A 15,336-nucleotide genomic window follows, 5' to 3' on the forward strand; every position below is an offset into this window, starting at 1 on the left:
GTTTATTAGATGAATAAGCCGGAGGGCCAAGGCTGGGCACACAGTGCGAGGCTATCCCGCACAGTAAGGTTATGCCACTAAATAAGGGGTCGTCATCATCATTATCACCTCTCGCCGTCCCACCGGGCTTCTTTCTCCTTTTTTGGCTGATTTGAAACCGAATCGCTGCATGTTTCCAGCCGCAACACTTCTTGACTTTAATTTCCTTTTGCAGTTCCGGAATAATGAACCCAGGTGGCGTGATATGACCTGGTGAACTAGCCAACCACTACAGTGCAAGTGTAGAAAACAAGGTGTCCTTTGGTTGTTGCTTGGCGTAAACACAAGATACCTGGGAGCTTCCGTGCTCATTTCGCACTGTTGACGCACTAGGCATTTGGCTCACGACAAACCCATTGTGCAATATGCTTTCACTTTCGGTTTAGCTTCGCCCGCGAAGTCTTTAACGACAAAAAGATCTACATCTTTGCTGCTGCTAAGTGCGCTCCTTTATATCCTGATAAACCTATCAGCGCCCGTTGACACGGGAGCGCACTGCACAAACTAGCGGGACTTTTAAGTGCGGCAAATGCGTGTTTGGCTAATACCAGCAGAAAGTACAGCAGTGTTTCGCTGTACACTTCATATAATAAATACCTTGTTTCATTTGCTGGAACCTCAAGCCGGTAATTAGTGGGTGACCGCTTGTTTCCAAGGTATCGCTCTTCCTAAGCAAGACCAATAGCGGCATACCGAACGTTCCTTGGTATATACCATTACTTTCAGCTCCATATCTTAAAAACATCTGCCCAAGGTAGCTGCAAGGAGTTTGTAAAAAAACCTTTCCAAGAGTTTCTAAGCCGGAGGCAGGCTCTTCTTGCTTCAGACTTATGTAGCCGCTTTGTAGTCGATGCTACCGTGCTCAATATTGTAACCGGCCCAAAATCGAGGGTATTATACCTGAATATCTTGTGGGTTCTTGTCAGCTATCAGTTGGTCAGCGACGGCAGTTCTTCCAAGCGGCACCCTCTCTACATTCAGAAGAATGGGCTGGGTAGTCTGGAAAATTGAAACGTTGTTGGAGTTAATTTGTACGTCACTGTATCATAAAGCGAACTCACTCGAATACAAAGCTGGACACACAGTCCCGTTGACGAATATATAGTGGCTATCATTTGGACCAAATCGTCCACTGCGCCTAAAGCGTAGATGCAGCCTGAGAGAGCGTTTAGCGATTGAGATTCGATATGACTGTCAATTCGGCTAACTTATCGCGCATGAATCTTGAGTCGCGAGGTCCTGGTTAAGCAGTGCTGCCCGCCGCCCACCTAGCTGGGCGTGACAGCACGGGCGAGGATAGGAATTAGTGAGGTAGTACTGCGTTAAAACATGTGGACATAAAGATATAACAGACAAGCAAAGCACGTCTACAAAATAAAATCAGGTATACATTACAAAAAAAATATCGTGATACCCTGCTGTTAAAATGCGTAGAATAACGTGACGACATTCACAAAAAGTCACACAGCACTTTAGAGGTTCTTTTAGGCTGCCATCTAGCATTTCCTTTTTCTATCGAGAAATGCACTTGAGATAGAGAAGTAAACTCGTATTTGTATGAGGGTACAATAATTTCCGCAAAGTCAAATATTATGCCCCGCATGAATAGGCATGCTGATAACATACTACGACTGCACTATATCAAGAATTTAACGGTTTATGCAGCGAGAAGGCTGGGTATTAGGCTCGTAGAACAGTGAATTAAACAAAAGGTGCTCACCCGAACTGGCTGACGCACAGGACCCCTTCGAGGGATTAGGACCGCTGGGCCTTCGTCAGCTCCATTTGCAACACCAGTCGGCCGGCTCGTCGGCAAAAGCTGTCTCGTTCTATCTTTCGGCGCCCCGAGGAAACCGCTTTGCCGGCCACTATTCAAGTTGCCGTCTACAGGAACACCTTGCAGAGCGAGTCCTTCCACTCGCGCAGGTCGACTATCGGGCTCACGCCCTGAATCGAAAACCTCTGGTCTACGCTGGATGACCCCCTGCCGAGCAATGTCCAATGGGATGCGCCTGTCTACGAAATTAAAAGGTCCTGGCACGGCATTCGGTGCTCTCCTTTCCAGTTCCTCGGGGACGCGTGCATTGCCCTCAAGGAGTGGCTTTCGCAATAGGTTAGCGGTCTCCGGTCCTGGTGCACTCACAGGCGTTTCCGGCTCAACTTGACCTTGTCCTTGCTTGCCTGCGTCGTCGGGTGAACCCTTGATGGTTTTTCTTCTTCCAGCGCTCAGTGGCGGGCGACTAGGAACTAGGGGCGACTTCTTAGCGTCTGAAAAGGTGAACGATGCTGGCGGTGGGCTGTTATCGTTTACAAACTTCGGCTCGGTAGCCACGTCAGGGCCCGCGTCCTCCCTTCCCGAGGCGACGTCTTTCCCAGGCCCTTTTCCTGCACCTAATTGAAACCGCCTAGAGTCGACGAAACCAAATTGTGGCGGTGCGGCTCCGACATTTCCCAGCCCTCCGGCACGGGGTTGGACGAATCCGACTGTTGGTTGTCCTATGCGAGACGCGCCTTGATTCTGAGGGGAACTAAAGGGCACCCGACCATTAAATGAGTTCCCGGGGCTGTCTGCACCATCTGGAGGAGAAAGTACGGCTTTTCGGTGTAGTGGTGGTGGGGGAAAAACAATCCGGCTTTCTGGTTGTTGCTGTATCCGAGTTTGTACTCTCGGTGGTCGTTGAGAAGGAACGAGGGAATTTGGATTTCTCACACCACTCAATCTTTGTCCAAATCGTAGCGTTTGCTGCGGCAGTGTTGGTTGGAAAGGTTGTTGTCCAAAGGGTTGTCCAAAGTTTCGATTGAAAGGGTCTTGAGCATTTCTCAAATCGTTTATGCCGCGGTTCGGACCATTTGGAAACCTCAGGAAGTTCCCGTCTTGAGGTCGCGTGGGAAATGGACTACCTTTGCCGGTGCCTGGCCCACCGAAGCCTTGCACGGGACTGGGACCACGAGGACCGAATTGCTCATTGAAAGAACCGGGAAACGCTCCAAAGCCCGTTCGAAAGACTCCATTGTTGTCCAATGCTCGTCTTCCTTCAACGGGGCTGCCAGCACCGAGTTCAGGAGCAGACCTTTCCGGAATGTCAGATTCACCAGTACTAGGGCCAAGTCCGTTTTTGTTGACTCCGATGGTTCCATCCAGTACGCCTGTAGCAGGTCGATTTTGATCAATTAGCACTGGAATAACTTTCTTGTCTTTGTCTAGGAATGGGCGTTGGAATTCCTTGCTGTCCTTGTCAACCTTTTCTGGACCGCTACGGTCAGGAGATGGGAGAACTCCGGAAAACGGATTCCTGTAATTCAAAAATTCTTCATCATCGTTCACTGGCGCTTCAACCTTTCTTTTATCAGGTTCCGCTCCTTCACTGGAACTACCACCTTCCTGTGTGCGCGTCTTTATACATTCAGGTCTTCTCACAAGACCGTCAGGAGATGGTTGTCTTGGGTCCGAGAATATTGGGTCATCGTCATCGCAAAGTAAATCTCGATGCTCCGGCACTATCGGTTGGTGAATTACTGGTTTTTTGTCTACTCCATCTGCGGCGTCGTTAGCTTTATTCGCAATGTCTAAGTCTTTCTCGTAAAACGGTAGCAGATCGTCCAGGAAGTCAAGGTTGCCTCCAGGCTGTGATGATGCAGAACCAGACGGCTTCTGCTTTCGCTTCAGCTCCAAAAGGTCTGGACGCTCGTCTCTGATCAAACCTTCGAAAGCGCCACCGAAGTCTTCTTCGTTGCCCTTTGGTGCGCCTAGTCTTCTCGGAAAAGTCGCCTGCTGGGGCGATTCACTGTACAAGACACGGTTCGCGTTACCTCTGCTTGGCAACGGGGGCCGAGGCACACGCCTGTTAGCCAGAAACGGTATGCTCTGAGGGCTGCCGGGAAATCCCGTCGGTCTAAACGGGTCACCAAACTGCTGGTTTTCCGGAGGTGCTAACGTGCCGGGCAATGCACTACCGTTGAATTGGTGAACTTGCGGACCCTGTGGGCCGTAACTGACGACTTCCATGCTAACTAAAGACGGAGGGTTAAGTCCGGGAGGATGTCCAACCGGTCGGCCCCGGGTTCCGGCAGGAGTGCGATCGAACAGCCGATTAGCGAAATGGTTCCGAGGGTTGGGCATGTTGGCCACATTGGCTACAGCGGGTACGGGTGGCACGGGCCTTCCATGTGCGAATGGAGAGAAAGGCTGTTGCGGCATTCCAGAATACCGGTCTTGCTGTCCGGATGGAGGCTGCCGACCACCGGAAGAAAATGTGTTGCGGTACGGGTAGTTGCCGGAGAAACCACCAGGAGAGTTCGACCCGCCGAAGCCTGGGGTCTGCTGCGGAGACTTGAAACCATCGATGCGCTGTGGGTCCCTGCCATCAAATGAAGTAGTAGGGCTGCCTGATCCAGAAAAGCTCTGTGGCACGAAGACGGGCTCCCTGTGGCCGCTCTGCGTGAAAGAAATACAGCTATTTGTAGGTAGTGACTTTTGAACTTCTCAATGCTTCTACGCAACAGCGAATGGTGTACTCACAAAGGCACTGCTACAAAGATCTGTTGCTTCCAATACGTCTTGAATGAGGCCTAATATCTCGCTGCGTTTTCAGGCTTTTCTGACGCACTTACAGCATTATTGCAATTGAGCTATCAACTTCTATCATAAGAAACAAAGTTATCTGTGAGGTAGACAGCATGATACATTTATGTTGGAACAAGAAATTTTCAAGGTATTTTTTAGTTTCCTAGCCATTCGTATGGAAACATTACGTTATTGTACATCAAATAGACTCAAGCAAACACCCTGATTATTATGAATTTCATGAACTGCGATTATCATAAATTTCAACTGAAACTATGTGGTAACGACACGAAAAAAGAGTGACGACTACTTCCCCAACTTCTCAATGCCTCTGATCCTCAATACTGTGAAGTCTATTTTGAGCAGCATCTCTTGAAGTGCCCCATTGCACGTTGCTAGTTCCTGCAGTAGGAATTTCGTTTCTAATACTGGATAGTCTAAAGCTATTGCCCATTTTTCTCATTTTTCTTTTAGTTATGAATATATCTATTCTTTTCCAACCTTCTCAGAGGAAATTAAGCCTGTTATTTCGAACTCAAAACCAACTAACCCACGGCTTGGCAATATCCACAGCAAACGTATTAAAATTGGTATCTTTATTATTTCCCCAGTCTTAAGTTGCATTTTCAATCGTATTTTTTTTAAACAGGCATATTCTCTAAAAAGGTTTCAAGCCGCAAAGTTAATTCCTGTGCTCCATACTTAAACAAGGCCACTTAAATAACATGGGCAATTACAGACCGATTTCTGTGCTATCGTTCATGGTTAACGTAATTGAAAAACTACTTGATGTCACGCTTTCAGGGTACCTAAAAAAGGTTAACTTACGAACACCTAATCAGCTTGGATTTAGGCCGGGTCTTTCAACGGATTTAGCGAATGCTTGTTTTATTGATAAAGCTAAATGCTGCATTGACAATGGTAATATTTTTGGTTTACTTTTTATTGACTTTTCAAAAGATTTTCAGTGCATTGACCGTAACATTCTATTTTGGTAGTTTGAGTGGCGTGGTATAACAGCCTTCAAGCCTCACGTCACTAACAAGCTTTCTATATAACAGGCCCCAAGTAGTATTTGTTAAGAACTTCACCTCCCATGCTGCAGCTGTCAAGAGGAAGCTTTAGCTCGAGTGCTCCTATCTAAATATATGTAAAAGGAGAATTCATTTTTCTCGTCAACCACTGCACCAAATTTGACGAGGTTTGTTGCATTGAAAAGAAAAACATAAAATCTAGTGACTCCTGGTTTCGAATTTTGAGTTAGGTTGTGAATTTTTTAGTACAAATCGGCAAAAATCGAAAAATTTCAGAAAACGAAACTATCAACTTTACAACATTGTAACTCAACAACGAAAAAGGAAAAAAAATGTGAATTGCATCTAATACGCACATGAACATAAAAAATTTAGTAACATGCAAATACAACTTTTGCAGAACCTTTGTAACCAACGTAACAAATTCACGTAAGATGTAAAATGACATATCCGATTTGTCCGCTTTGAATGATCTACTGGATACCGTTTACAGAACCGCGATATCTGTTGTTGATGCAGAGCTATGAATTTGGAAACTTCGTCCTTCTATTTTTTCCAAACGGTCGAATATTTGAAAATATTTTTAACAAAATTCAGGTCCTAAATGGAAATTCCGCTTGCAACGGTCACTAGAATTTAACTTTTCCTTTCAAATGCAACGAGTTTCATTAAAGTCGGTCGATGGGTTATCTCAGGAAAACGTTTCTGCGTTTTACATGTATTCGAATAGGCCGCGTCGGAGTTGGGCCCGAGCTGAAGCTTCCTCTTAACAAAGGGATGTGCCAAGGTTCGATCCTGGGTCCTTGATTATTTTTATTGTGCTTAAGTGATCTGCCACCTCGTCTATTGCATTATTCGTGTATTCTTTATTCCGGCGACACTACAATTCTTTTGTGGCACTCTTTCATCACAACAATTATGTCACACTTGCAAAAAAAACCTGATTTCGCTCCATCAATGGATTGCGTAAAATTAGGTGTATATAAATGCTTCTAATAGTAGCTGTAGAACCTTCCATTTCCTGAAAAATAAAAATAGACGTCACTGAGATGCATCACGTAAATGAAGAATAAATACGAATACAGGGACAATAATTATTTTTAGGCAGGGTGTTGGAGCGAAATGTTTTTCGTTCTCTCGTTAGTTTCGCTCCACTAAAATAAAGTTCAGTTCCGGTTCTACTCCGCAACCAAAAAAAGAGATGATCCGCAACGGTTCGTAATGGTTCTGTTTCGCATGAGAAATTTTTAGAAGCAAAGTAACGATAAAAATATAGTATATATTTTTTTCTCAATAGGCGAATTACGAGCTCTGAGATCATGCTCAGTGCGTTGAGTCAAAGCACAGAGCATGATCTCAGAAGCAGCACGTCATCGAGCGTACGCGCCGAAATGCGAGAGCGTTGCTTCCATAAAACGAACTTTAAACTAATGATGAAATTTCGGTTACAAAACGTTGTACCCGTAGAAAACGAAACAATAAGATATTCAGCGTGCCAGCTCTGGGTTTCGCTACGGTGTCGTTCTGCTAGTGCACCGAGCGGCAAGTTTAGATTAGTGGAGCGCTCGACCAGCCATCACTCGCGCTATGCCTGCCTGAGGTGCGCGCTAACGCTGACGTTGCGTGACCATATCGGTTGTTTCGGATTACCGACTTTCCCCTTGAACCCGCCGTGGTTGCTCAGTGGCTATGGCGTTGGGCTGCTGAGCACGAGGTCGCGGGATCGAATCCCGGCCCCGGCGGCCGCATTTCTATGGGGGCAAAACGCGAAAACACCCGTGTACTTAGATTTAGGTGCACGTTAAAGAACCCCAGGTGGTCAAAATTTCCGGAGTCCTCCACTACGGCGTGCTTCATAATCAGAAAGTGGTTTTGGCACGTAAAACCCCATAATTATTATATTTCCCCTTGAACCGAAACCCGATAAAAAATCTTTCGGTTTCCCTCCGAAACAAAATAATAAATAATGTTTGGGTTACGTTATCGTTCCGGTCGAAAATATTGTTTTCTTTCTCGTTTTTTGGTATTGTTTTCAATCCGTTCCAATACACTGTTTTTGGGTGTCATTGTCGACTCTCACTTAAAACTTCACGATCATGCTACATCAGTTAGAAAGGCTTCCTTTGAGATAGGAGCCCTTCTCAAAGCTAGGTCATTTTTCATGGCGTACACCCTCACCGTGTTATATTGTGCTCTTGTGCACAGCCACGTTAATTATTAGTATTATATATTACGGAAATTCGTGTTTTAATCACACTTGGCCATTATATAAATGAGAAAAACAAACAGTTCAAATCCTTACTTACGGGTCTTGGCTGTCATCGTTTCTTCCTATTTGTTTGCGTCAACCTAAAATTATGCCCCTACCCAAAACATATCTCTACGACTCATGGTATACTATTACTTAAACTTTGACAACGCCTACTTACTTTAGATATTATTCCAACTGACTTGCGTTATAGTCCTAACAATACTAGCTTTTCCGCGAAGCACAATCTTCTTTTGCAAAATATAAGTACTCATGGTATACAAACAGTATTTTTTTCTTCTATAACCTCTTGGAATTCTATAGGCACTAATGTGAAAGAAGCTAAATCTATTAAATTGTTTAAGACTAAATTGAAATCGACTTATCTCGTTAATAGTTCTTTCTCGTTGTTTAGCCTGTTATTTCTTGTCAATGTCATGTTATTCTCATTTGTATTTTCACACTTGCAACATTTTATCGCTAATGGGCTGGTTTTATTTTCCTTTTTCATTCTGAAAGGAGCTTCTGCCCATAATTCTTGAACCACAGGACCTCCTACTGTTCATGTAAACTTTGTAATATCTCATGAAATCTTCTCAAATAAACCTGAATCCGAATCCTGAGTTCATAAACATTTTATGATCCGACACACACACACACAAAAAAAAACATATTCACTGCTCATGCATATGACACTTGCAAAGCATTGCCGTTGATGACATTTTGAGTACTTTGTTGCTGCTCCGTATTATTCCGAAATACTTCAAAGCCTCAACACAGTCCTGTTGTATACTGCAGCAGACAAAGTGTGTTTCCTTTTGTTCATCCGGCAGTCTTTCAAGCTCTACGCTCACAGAACTAAACTAAAGCAGTACCTCAAGAGGAGGAGGCTTGTAGGGTCTGAATGGGTCGTCACGACGGGTTCCTCCGAATCCCGGCCGCCGGAAAGGTCCCCGCGGTACGTTGCCCCGGTTGCCCTCAAAACGGTTGCCCGGACCCGCAGGCTGGAAGGGCCTGCTACCCGGGCGGAAGTCGATTGACTGAATTTTTCCGTTGTCGGCATGGATGGCATACGCGCCGTCTTCCTGGCCAGCGCCACCACGAGTCGAAGTACCGAAGGGAGTCGCCGGTCGTTGGTCTTCGTTCCTGAAGAGGAACGGCCTCCGAGGGTCGTTTGGTGCGAAGCCATCCTCGTTGCTTGAATCCTGATAGAAAGAAAAGGAAATGAAAATGTTTTAACTGCCTCATGTTATCCGACAGGCAGCACAGTAAGGGCCGTCTAAAACACGCATTGATTATTTACAAGACGCCCATCTCCTCGCCCATTGTGTTCTCTTGCAGCCGTGCAGTGTAAAGCGCACGGTGCCGGATATGGAACCCCATAATACACGATTGCGACAAGGTGCACTACCGAAATACAGAAAAGTGCGGTCTGTAGCAAGACAGCTTTCTGCGGCTGTGGAGAGACATGAAATGAACTGACAGAACTGTATAAGTTGATTCCCAATTTTGAAACATAAGAAAGGAGGCATAATAATTGGGTGCCTTCGTGGCACGTTTCATGATGGGAAAGGCGCTGCTAAAAATGGAGTCTTAGCAAGAACCCGGGACAAAACGCTTGATGGGAAAAGTGCTACTAAAAACGGAGACATTGCAATACTGCTTTAGCGAGCAAGCGTAGTACTGTAGTGTGTATAAATCAGTCTCAAAAACAAAACAGATTTGAGGTTCACGTTCGAAGAAGCCCACAGTTCCACTACGTGTTCCTCACACGAGATGAGATGCTAGTTGTACTGTATCGCAGACGAATGTCGTCTGCGATATAGTTCGTAATCTCTTCTACTATTGTGAGACGAACCAATGTCGCGTCTATGTTACACTTGAATACACTATGATTGAATACTTACATCTTCTTGGACACGCATTCATCCAACTAACGTATATTGTATTTCAGCAATTGTGCAAGATCAGAAATAGTTGCCATGTAGTAATATGTTTCATAAGTGTTAGAAAACGTTTTCTGTACACTCTGCGGTTCAAAACAATTCAGTGTCGTGTCTTGTAAGGTACAGATCAACTGGATGAGATCGACACGACAAGAAGAGACACAGTATAATTTAATTCACCACCGTTATCCTTACATGGTTGTAAACACATATACAACTGGTCAGAGCGAATACGTAACTACATTGACCCTACATAGTTGCCGTCTGGCTGTAGACACATTTGAAGCGTCTTATTTTCGCTGTATCTAGCGAACTGTCTACACTCAACACGCATTAGAACTGCAGCACTTCAAAAGCACACAGAAGAACAGGCGCGAAGAAAACGACGGATGCGTCAAGGTTATTGCATAGACTATAATTTTGATTACGTTAGGCTCTTATTTAGCTATTCCAAAAACGTTTCATCAGTCATACATTCTCAATCACTGTTTTGTGTTTATGAAGATGCACTTGGGTGCTTGGGTGATTTCAGGTGGAACTGAAGACAAAAAGCGTTAAAAAAATACGCGCTTCCTACAGCTCCCTACAAAACTACATCTATACTTCGTAATCTCTTCAATATTATGAGATAAACCAATGTCGTGACTATGTTACACTTGAATACACTATGATTGAAAATTGACATATTCCTGGACACCCATTCATCCAACTAACGTATATTGTATTTCAGCTATCGTGTAAAATCAGCAGCATTTACCACGTAGTAGTATGCTTAATAAGTGTACGTCGGATATTCTAACTCCTTACATTCCGAAACACCGTCAGTCTTAGAAGTTGTTTACAGGCCAAAGTACTTGTACCTAGAATGTACCTCACTTTTCTTTTTTTGTTTGGCTTTTTTTCTGCTTTGTTATTGCGTTGGAAATGCCTAAGTGTTGGCGCGTATCTCAGTTGTCTGAGCTGCGATGCGCCCACATTACTCTTTATACAGGTCACATGTATTGGCACATAATAAGGTGCTCTGTAAAATTTGCTGCCTTATAACAGAGCTACCTGCTTAGTTAACGTACGCAAGTATTTTATTGCGCTTATCGAACGCACCACATGCGAATGAGATCATGCTTACAGCGCTGTTTCCGCCATCAACATCAGCTCCAATGACACCTCCTGCTCCACGTTGAGATCCTTGGTTGCCCGTTTGACCACCTGAATCGAGAACGAAGCATGGGCGATGTTTTCAGGGAGACAAAAAAGAAAGAAGGAAAAGAAAAAGAAACGCTGCATTAGTTAGTTACGAAACACGCATTCGAACACAAGAAGGGAAACGCCTTGTATTTATACGAGCAAAAAAGGTGCTCATCCAATCCAGCCCCTGCCCTATGCCCACCGATTACACAGACACAGCCAGAAGTTCGGACGTTGAACAGGTTTTAGTTGAATTTCGTCACGCGAGATCCACGTTCGCATGAGAGTTGTAGTTTTGTGCTACGAACATGTGGATGACAATTTATCCCTTTCAGGATGAGATGTCAGCAGCTTTTACAATCACTCTTGAGAATCTTGAACGAGGAGTAGTGCTTCACATTGGAGAGGACCTCCACGAACTTTCGAACGAATTTTGATCAAGAGGTGCTATGATTCTTTCAATGATAACTTTCTTTTAAAAAGTTATATGCCTTCAAGAGTGTAGCGGTTTTACGTAAGAAAAACAACAGCAATATTATAAGTGCGTTATAATCACGCTTGCTGGTAATGAAGACGAACACTTCCCTCTGTACCATGCAATTCGCACTAGCGCCAATTAATTACGGCTGGCACAAGTTTCTATTCCAGCTCTCGTACTTACGCTTAGTTACGTGATGTTATATAAATGACATCGTTAGCAAATGGCTCGGTTTTCAGCGTGAACTACGCCTTGCTGGGAACGTAACAAACGTCACGCGTGCACAAGACGCGATAGTAAGTCTTAGGCTGGCACCCCAGCAGCGTGCAGTAAAAAAAAGAAAAAGAAAAGGGGAGCAGCGTGCACGAAATCGTGACGTACTACATTCCTTTAAAGAGACACGCAAGGCGTCGGCTTTCACGCACAGAACGAGCAGGCCGACGAATTAAACCGTTATTGCGTCTGTTATCATCGTCCACGTGCTTCCGCAGCTCCTGCTATATCAAAGCACATCCGGTGCGCACCCCGTGTGAACGACGAGGTTTCAGATCGAGTTCTGAAATAATGACGTCAAGGACATCCGCCTGACTGTCTTCCATGCCTGCTTTCGTACACATGAACACCACGGTTTCTCAGCGCAGCTTTATAGGATTGGCACCGCATACGAGGGTGGCAGAATGTTCTATCCGGGGGTTGCAGTTAGAATCAAGTTACATCTGAGTTGTTGAGGAGCCATATGTCAAGTTACATCTAAGTTGTTGAGGAGCCATATGGCTCCTCAACCACTCGGATGTAACTTGATTTTAATATGGCTCCTCAACAACTCGGCAAGTATGGCTGAGCTTAAGTCTTTACAGAACGTGCATCGCAGTCTTGTAGGAGCGTTATACGGCTTATTACCATGATGTAATCACTTTGAAAGTTTTTTAAACTTCGAGGCTAAAATGAACCACCGGTGTTGCTCACACCGCGAAAAATGTCCCACTTTTGTCATGAAAGTCTCCACCACTATGATGGTGTTCTCTGCGACCAGCAATTTAGCAAAAGGGACGCCAATGTTGTGGGACTTTCATAACAGATCGCTGAAAACTCCTTTTAGCATGTGAAGATAGGTAACGGCATTGTTGTCATCAAGAAAGCATTGCCTGAAAATTATGCTCATACGACGAAATTATTACGAAATTATTACGCGAAAATCTCCCACTTTTGCATTATAGGAACTGGGAGATTATTATAGGAAGTCGGGGGGGTCAGATTCTCACCTGCAAACGATGGCTGTGCAGGGCCCTGAAAGCGCTTATTGCCAGGTTCGTTGGTATCAAACTGGTTTACAGGAACTCTCGAAAAGCTGCCACCGGGACCAAAACGTGGACCTCCGAAGGGCGCTCTACCGCCAAAAGACGGTCTTCCTCCATCAGCCGGTCTCGCGAAGACGCCGGGCGCACCTGGAACCCCTGGTTGAACAGGTCCGGAGAATCCTGGCTGGGAACCATAGTCTACTCGCCCAGGGAACTTTCCAGAGCCTTGCGTGACTCGCGTGAACAGCGGAGCCCCGAGCGTTGGGGGCTGATATTGCTGCCCGGCCCCGCCTTGGTAGGCTGGCCCGGATGACCCACTCTGTCCTGTACCGGAATCTCCGCGGAAGACACCCGGGTAGTTTGGAGTAGGCCTGTGGGGTCCGAACTGATGTGGTCCCGCACCTTGTGGAGTGCCTGCGTTGGGGAAAGCCGGCTTCGAGCCGAAACCCGAGATCCCCGAGCTACCGTCTTCAACCCCACCACCTTGACCTGAAGATGGGCCGAGATCTTGAGGCCCGGAAACGCCTGCTTTAGGTGCCACTTGGGACGGTGAAAATATGCCGCCGGTAGAACCAGCTGGTATCCTAAACGATCCATCAAACGAAGGGCGATATGGCCCACCACTCTGTGCAAGGCCACCGTCGAACTGCCCGAAAGCGTCTTTAGAAGGCACGTAGTTGATGTGAGGGCGAGGCCTGGGACCCGGCGCTGCACCAGGTCGTGATGGAACACGAGTCACCTGTACGGGACCTACGGGCACAATTCCAGTAGGTGGAGATCCCGTGTGAATACCAGGTGGTGGCGGATTCAGGGAGTTGGGGTCCGAATCAAACCCGGGACGTCCCGGGTAGAGCTGATCACCGTCGACCGGCTGGTCTAGGGTCAAGATCCGCGACGTCAGCAGTTCGGCGCCTGAGGGCCGTCGGGATGCGTTGGGTCGGTAACGTTCAGGGAGCACGTATCCGGGAGGCAAGCCGGTGGTCGTTTCAGGCACTTCGTTCTGCGTGAAGCAAAAAAAAAAAAAACATTGAAAATAAGAAATAAATAAGCAGAGAGAAAGAGTCCGACTCTGTAGAAGTTCTAATAGAGACTCCAGGGGGCTCCGGGATAGGTTTGTCGCACTGCTGTAAAATACACGTGCTTGAGCCTTATTAACCGCTTGTGACATTTGACACCATACGCAAATGACTTTTCTTATACATGCTATAAAAGTGCTTAGCTCGTGTATGAGCGCATACAAACATTTAATGTGTATGAACACATTAGTAAAAATGATGATGATGGCCCGTATGAAAATGATTTTTTTTATGCGAAGCATATTACGAGAGCTCAACCCAGCTCCTCAGGCGCGGCGGTGTCGCCATGAAATCACGTGACACCGTGACGTCACGACAGAGGAGAAGTGCCTTTGGCTCAACTCTTGCAAGACGGGCTGGGTGGGAATCGAACCAGGGTCTCCGGAGTGTGGGACGGAGACGCTACCACTGAGCCACGAGTACGACGCTTCAAAGCGGTACAAAAGCGCCTCTAGTGAATGCGGTGTTGCCTTAGAAACGAGCTGTTTCTAAGGCATGCGTCTCTTGCTCAGGCGCACATTTCGTTGCCGCGCCGAACGCTGCTTTGCTCGACGCTCACCGCGTCCAATGCGGGGCGCGTAGTCGCTGCCCTGTAGCCCATTGTCTTACACCCCTTGGCGGGTCGACGGGAACGCTGTCGCGTTCCACTCTTGAAGGCGAAGAAGTAATGCATGAGTTGTTTCTTCGTCTAGCCGAACCAAATATAGCCAAGCAACAGCAGTTCACCAGGCTAAACAGTGGTTCAACAACTAAAATAAAGGCTAGTATGCTTCGCATCCTGGGCTTAACCTTACCTAAGCCACAGCCATTTTTTTAGATGCGCCACGGCCAGTGAGGGTTTTATTGTCAGCGTTAACACCCACCGGTGCCACACACACCTCGGTAGTCAAGCAAAATGAGGGATACTCCGTGTGGACTTTGCGGTTGCGCCGCCAGATGACGAAGTGTGTCCAGAAGCAAGCGCGAGAGGGGAACCCGGCTGGAGTACACGGCTCATACATGACGCGTTTCGGCGGTGGCAATACGGTACACCGCTACATTGCTTTAATTAACGTCTACCGTCTACAATCGCCGTGAGATGGGTTTTCTTGTATGTGCGCATTAACACATTGGCTCAACACAAGGATAGAGGATGTCGCAGTATAGGAGATTCTTTTTATGGGATAAGACAACAAACCACAATGGAAGTGCGAACCGATAACTACGAATGCCTGGAGAACTGTTTGCCAATAGAGCTGCTACGCTTAGTCCTCGTTATCCCTAGAACTCCTTTCATTTTTTTAGAGAACAAACAATCGCCCGGTAACTTACAATGCGGTTCAGTTAACGTTCTTGGTGTGATTCAGCTATGCATAAGAGACTGTTAGTTGTGCGGCCTTTCATAATGAACGATACTGCATCCTTGCATCCAAACTTATATCATCCTGATGTGTTTACAACACTTTAGCGACAAGCATTTTGCGAGATA

The 15,336-nt window shown here is 46.1% G+C and overlaps 1 protein-coding gene across 2 annotated transcripts in view; it reads right to left on the reverse strand.

Moving 5' to 3' along the window:
- LOC135908357 (uncharacterized) overlaps nucleotides 1–15,336 on the reverse strand; it is a 79,836-nt gene that overhangs the window by 18,301 nt on the left and 46,199 nt on the right. For both annotated transcript variants that reach the window (XM_065440120.1, XM_065440119.2), the window contains exons 4-8: nucleotides 12,757–13,792; nucleotides 10,958–11,037; nucleotides 8,761–9,090; nucleotides 1,760–4,474; nucleotides 940–1,038 (exon numbers count right to left, since the gene is read on the reverse strand). In XM_065440120.1, the coding sequence (XP_065296192.1) occupies nucleotides 940–1,038; nucleotides 1,760–4,474; nucleotides 8,761–9,090; nucleotides 10,958–11,037; nucleotides 12,757–13,792 (4,260 nt within the window). The remainder of the gene's footprint in view (nucleotides 1–939; nucleotides 1,039–1,759; nucleotides 4,475–8,760; nucleotides 9,091–10,957; nucleotides 11,038–12,756; nucleotides 13,793–15,336) is intronic.

The sequence above is a fragment of the Dermacentor albipictus genome, chromosome 5, assembly GCF_038994185.2.
Source record: "Dermacentor albipictus isolate Rhodes 1998 colony chromosome 5, USDA_Dalb.pri_finalv2, whole genome shotgun sequence".
Lineage (NCBI taxonomy): Eukaryota > Metazoa > Arthropoda > Arachnida > Ixodida > Ixodidae > Dermacentor > Dermacentor albipictus.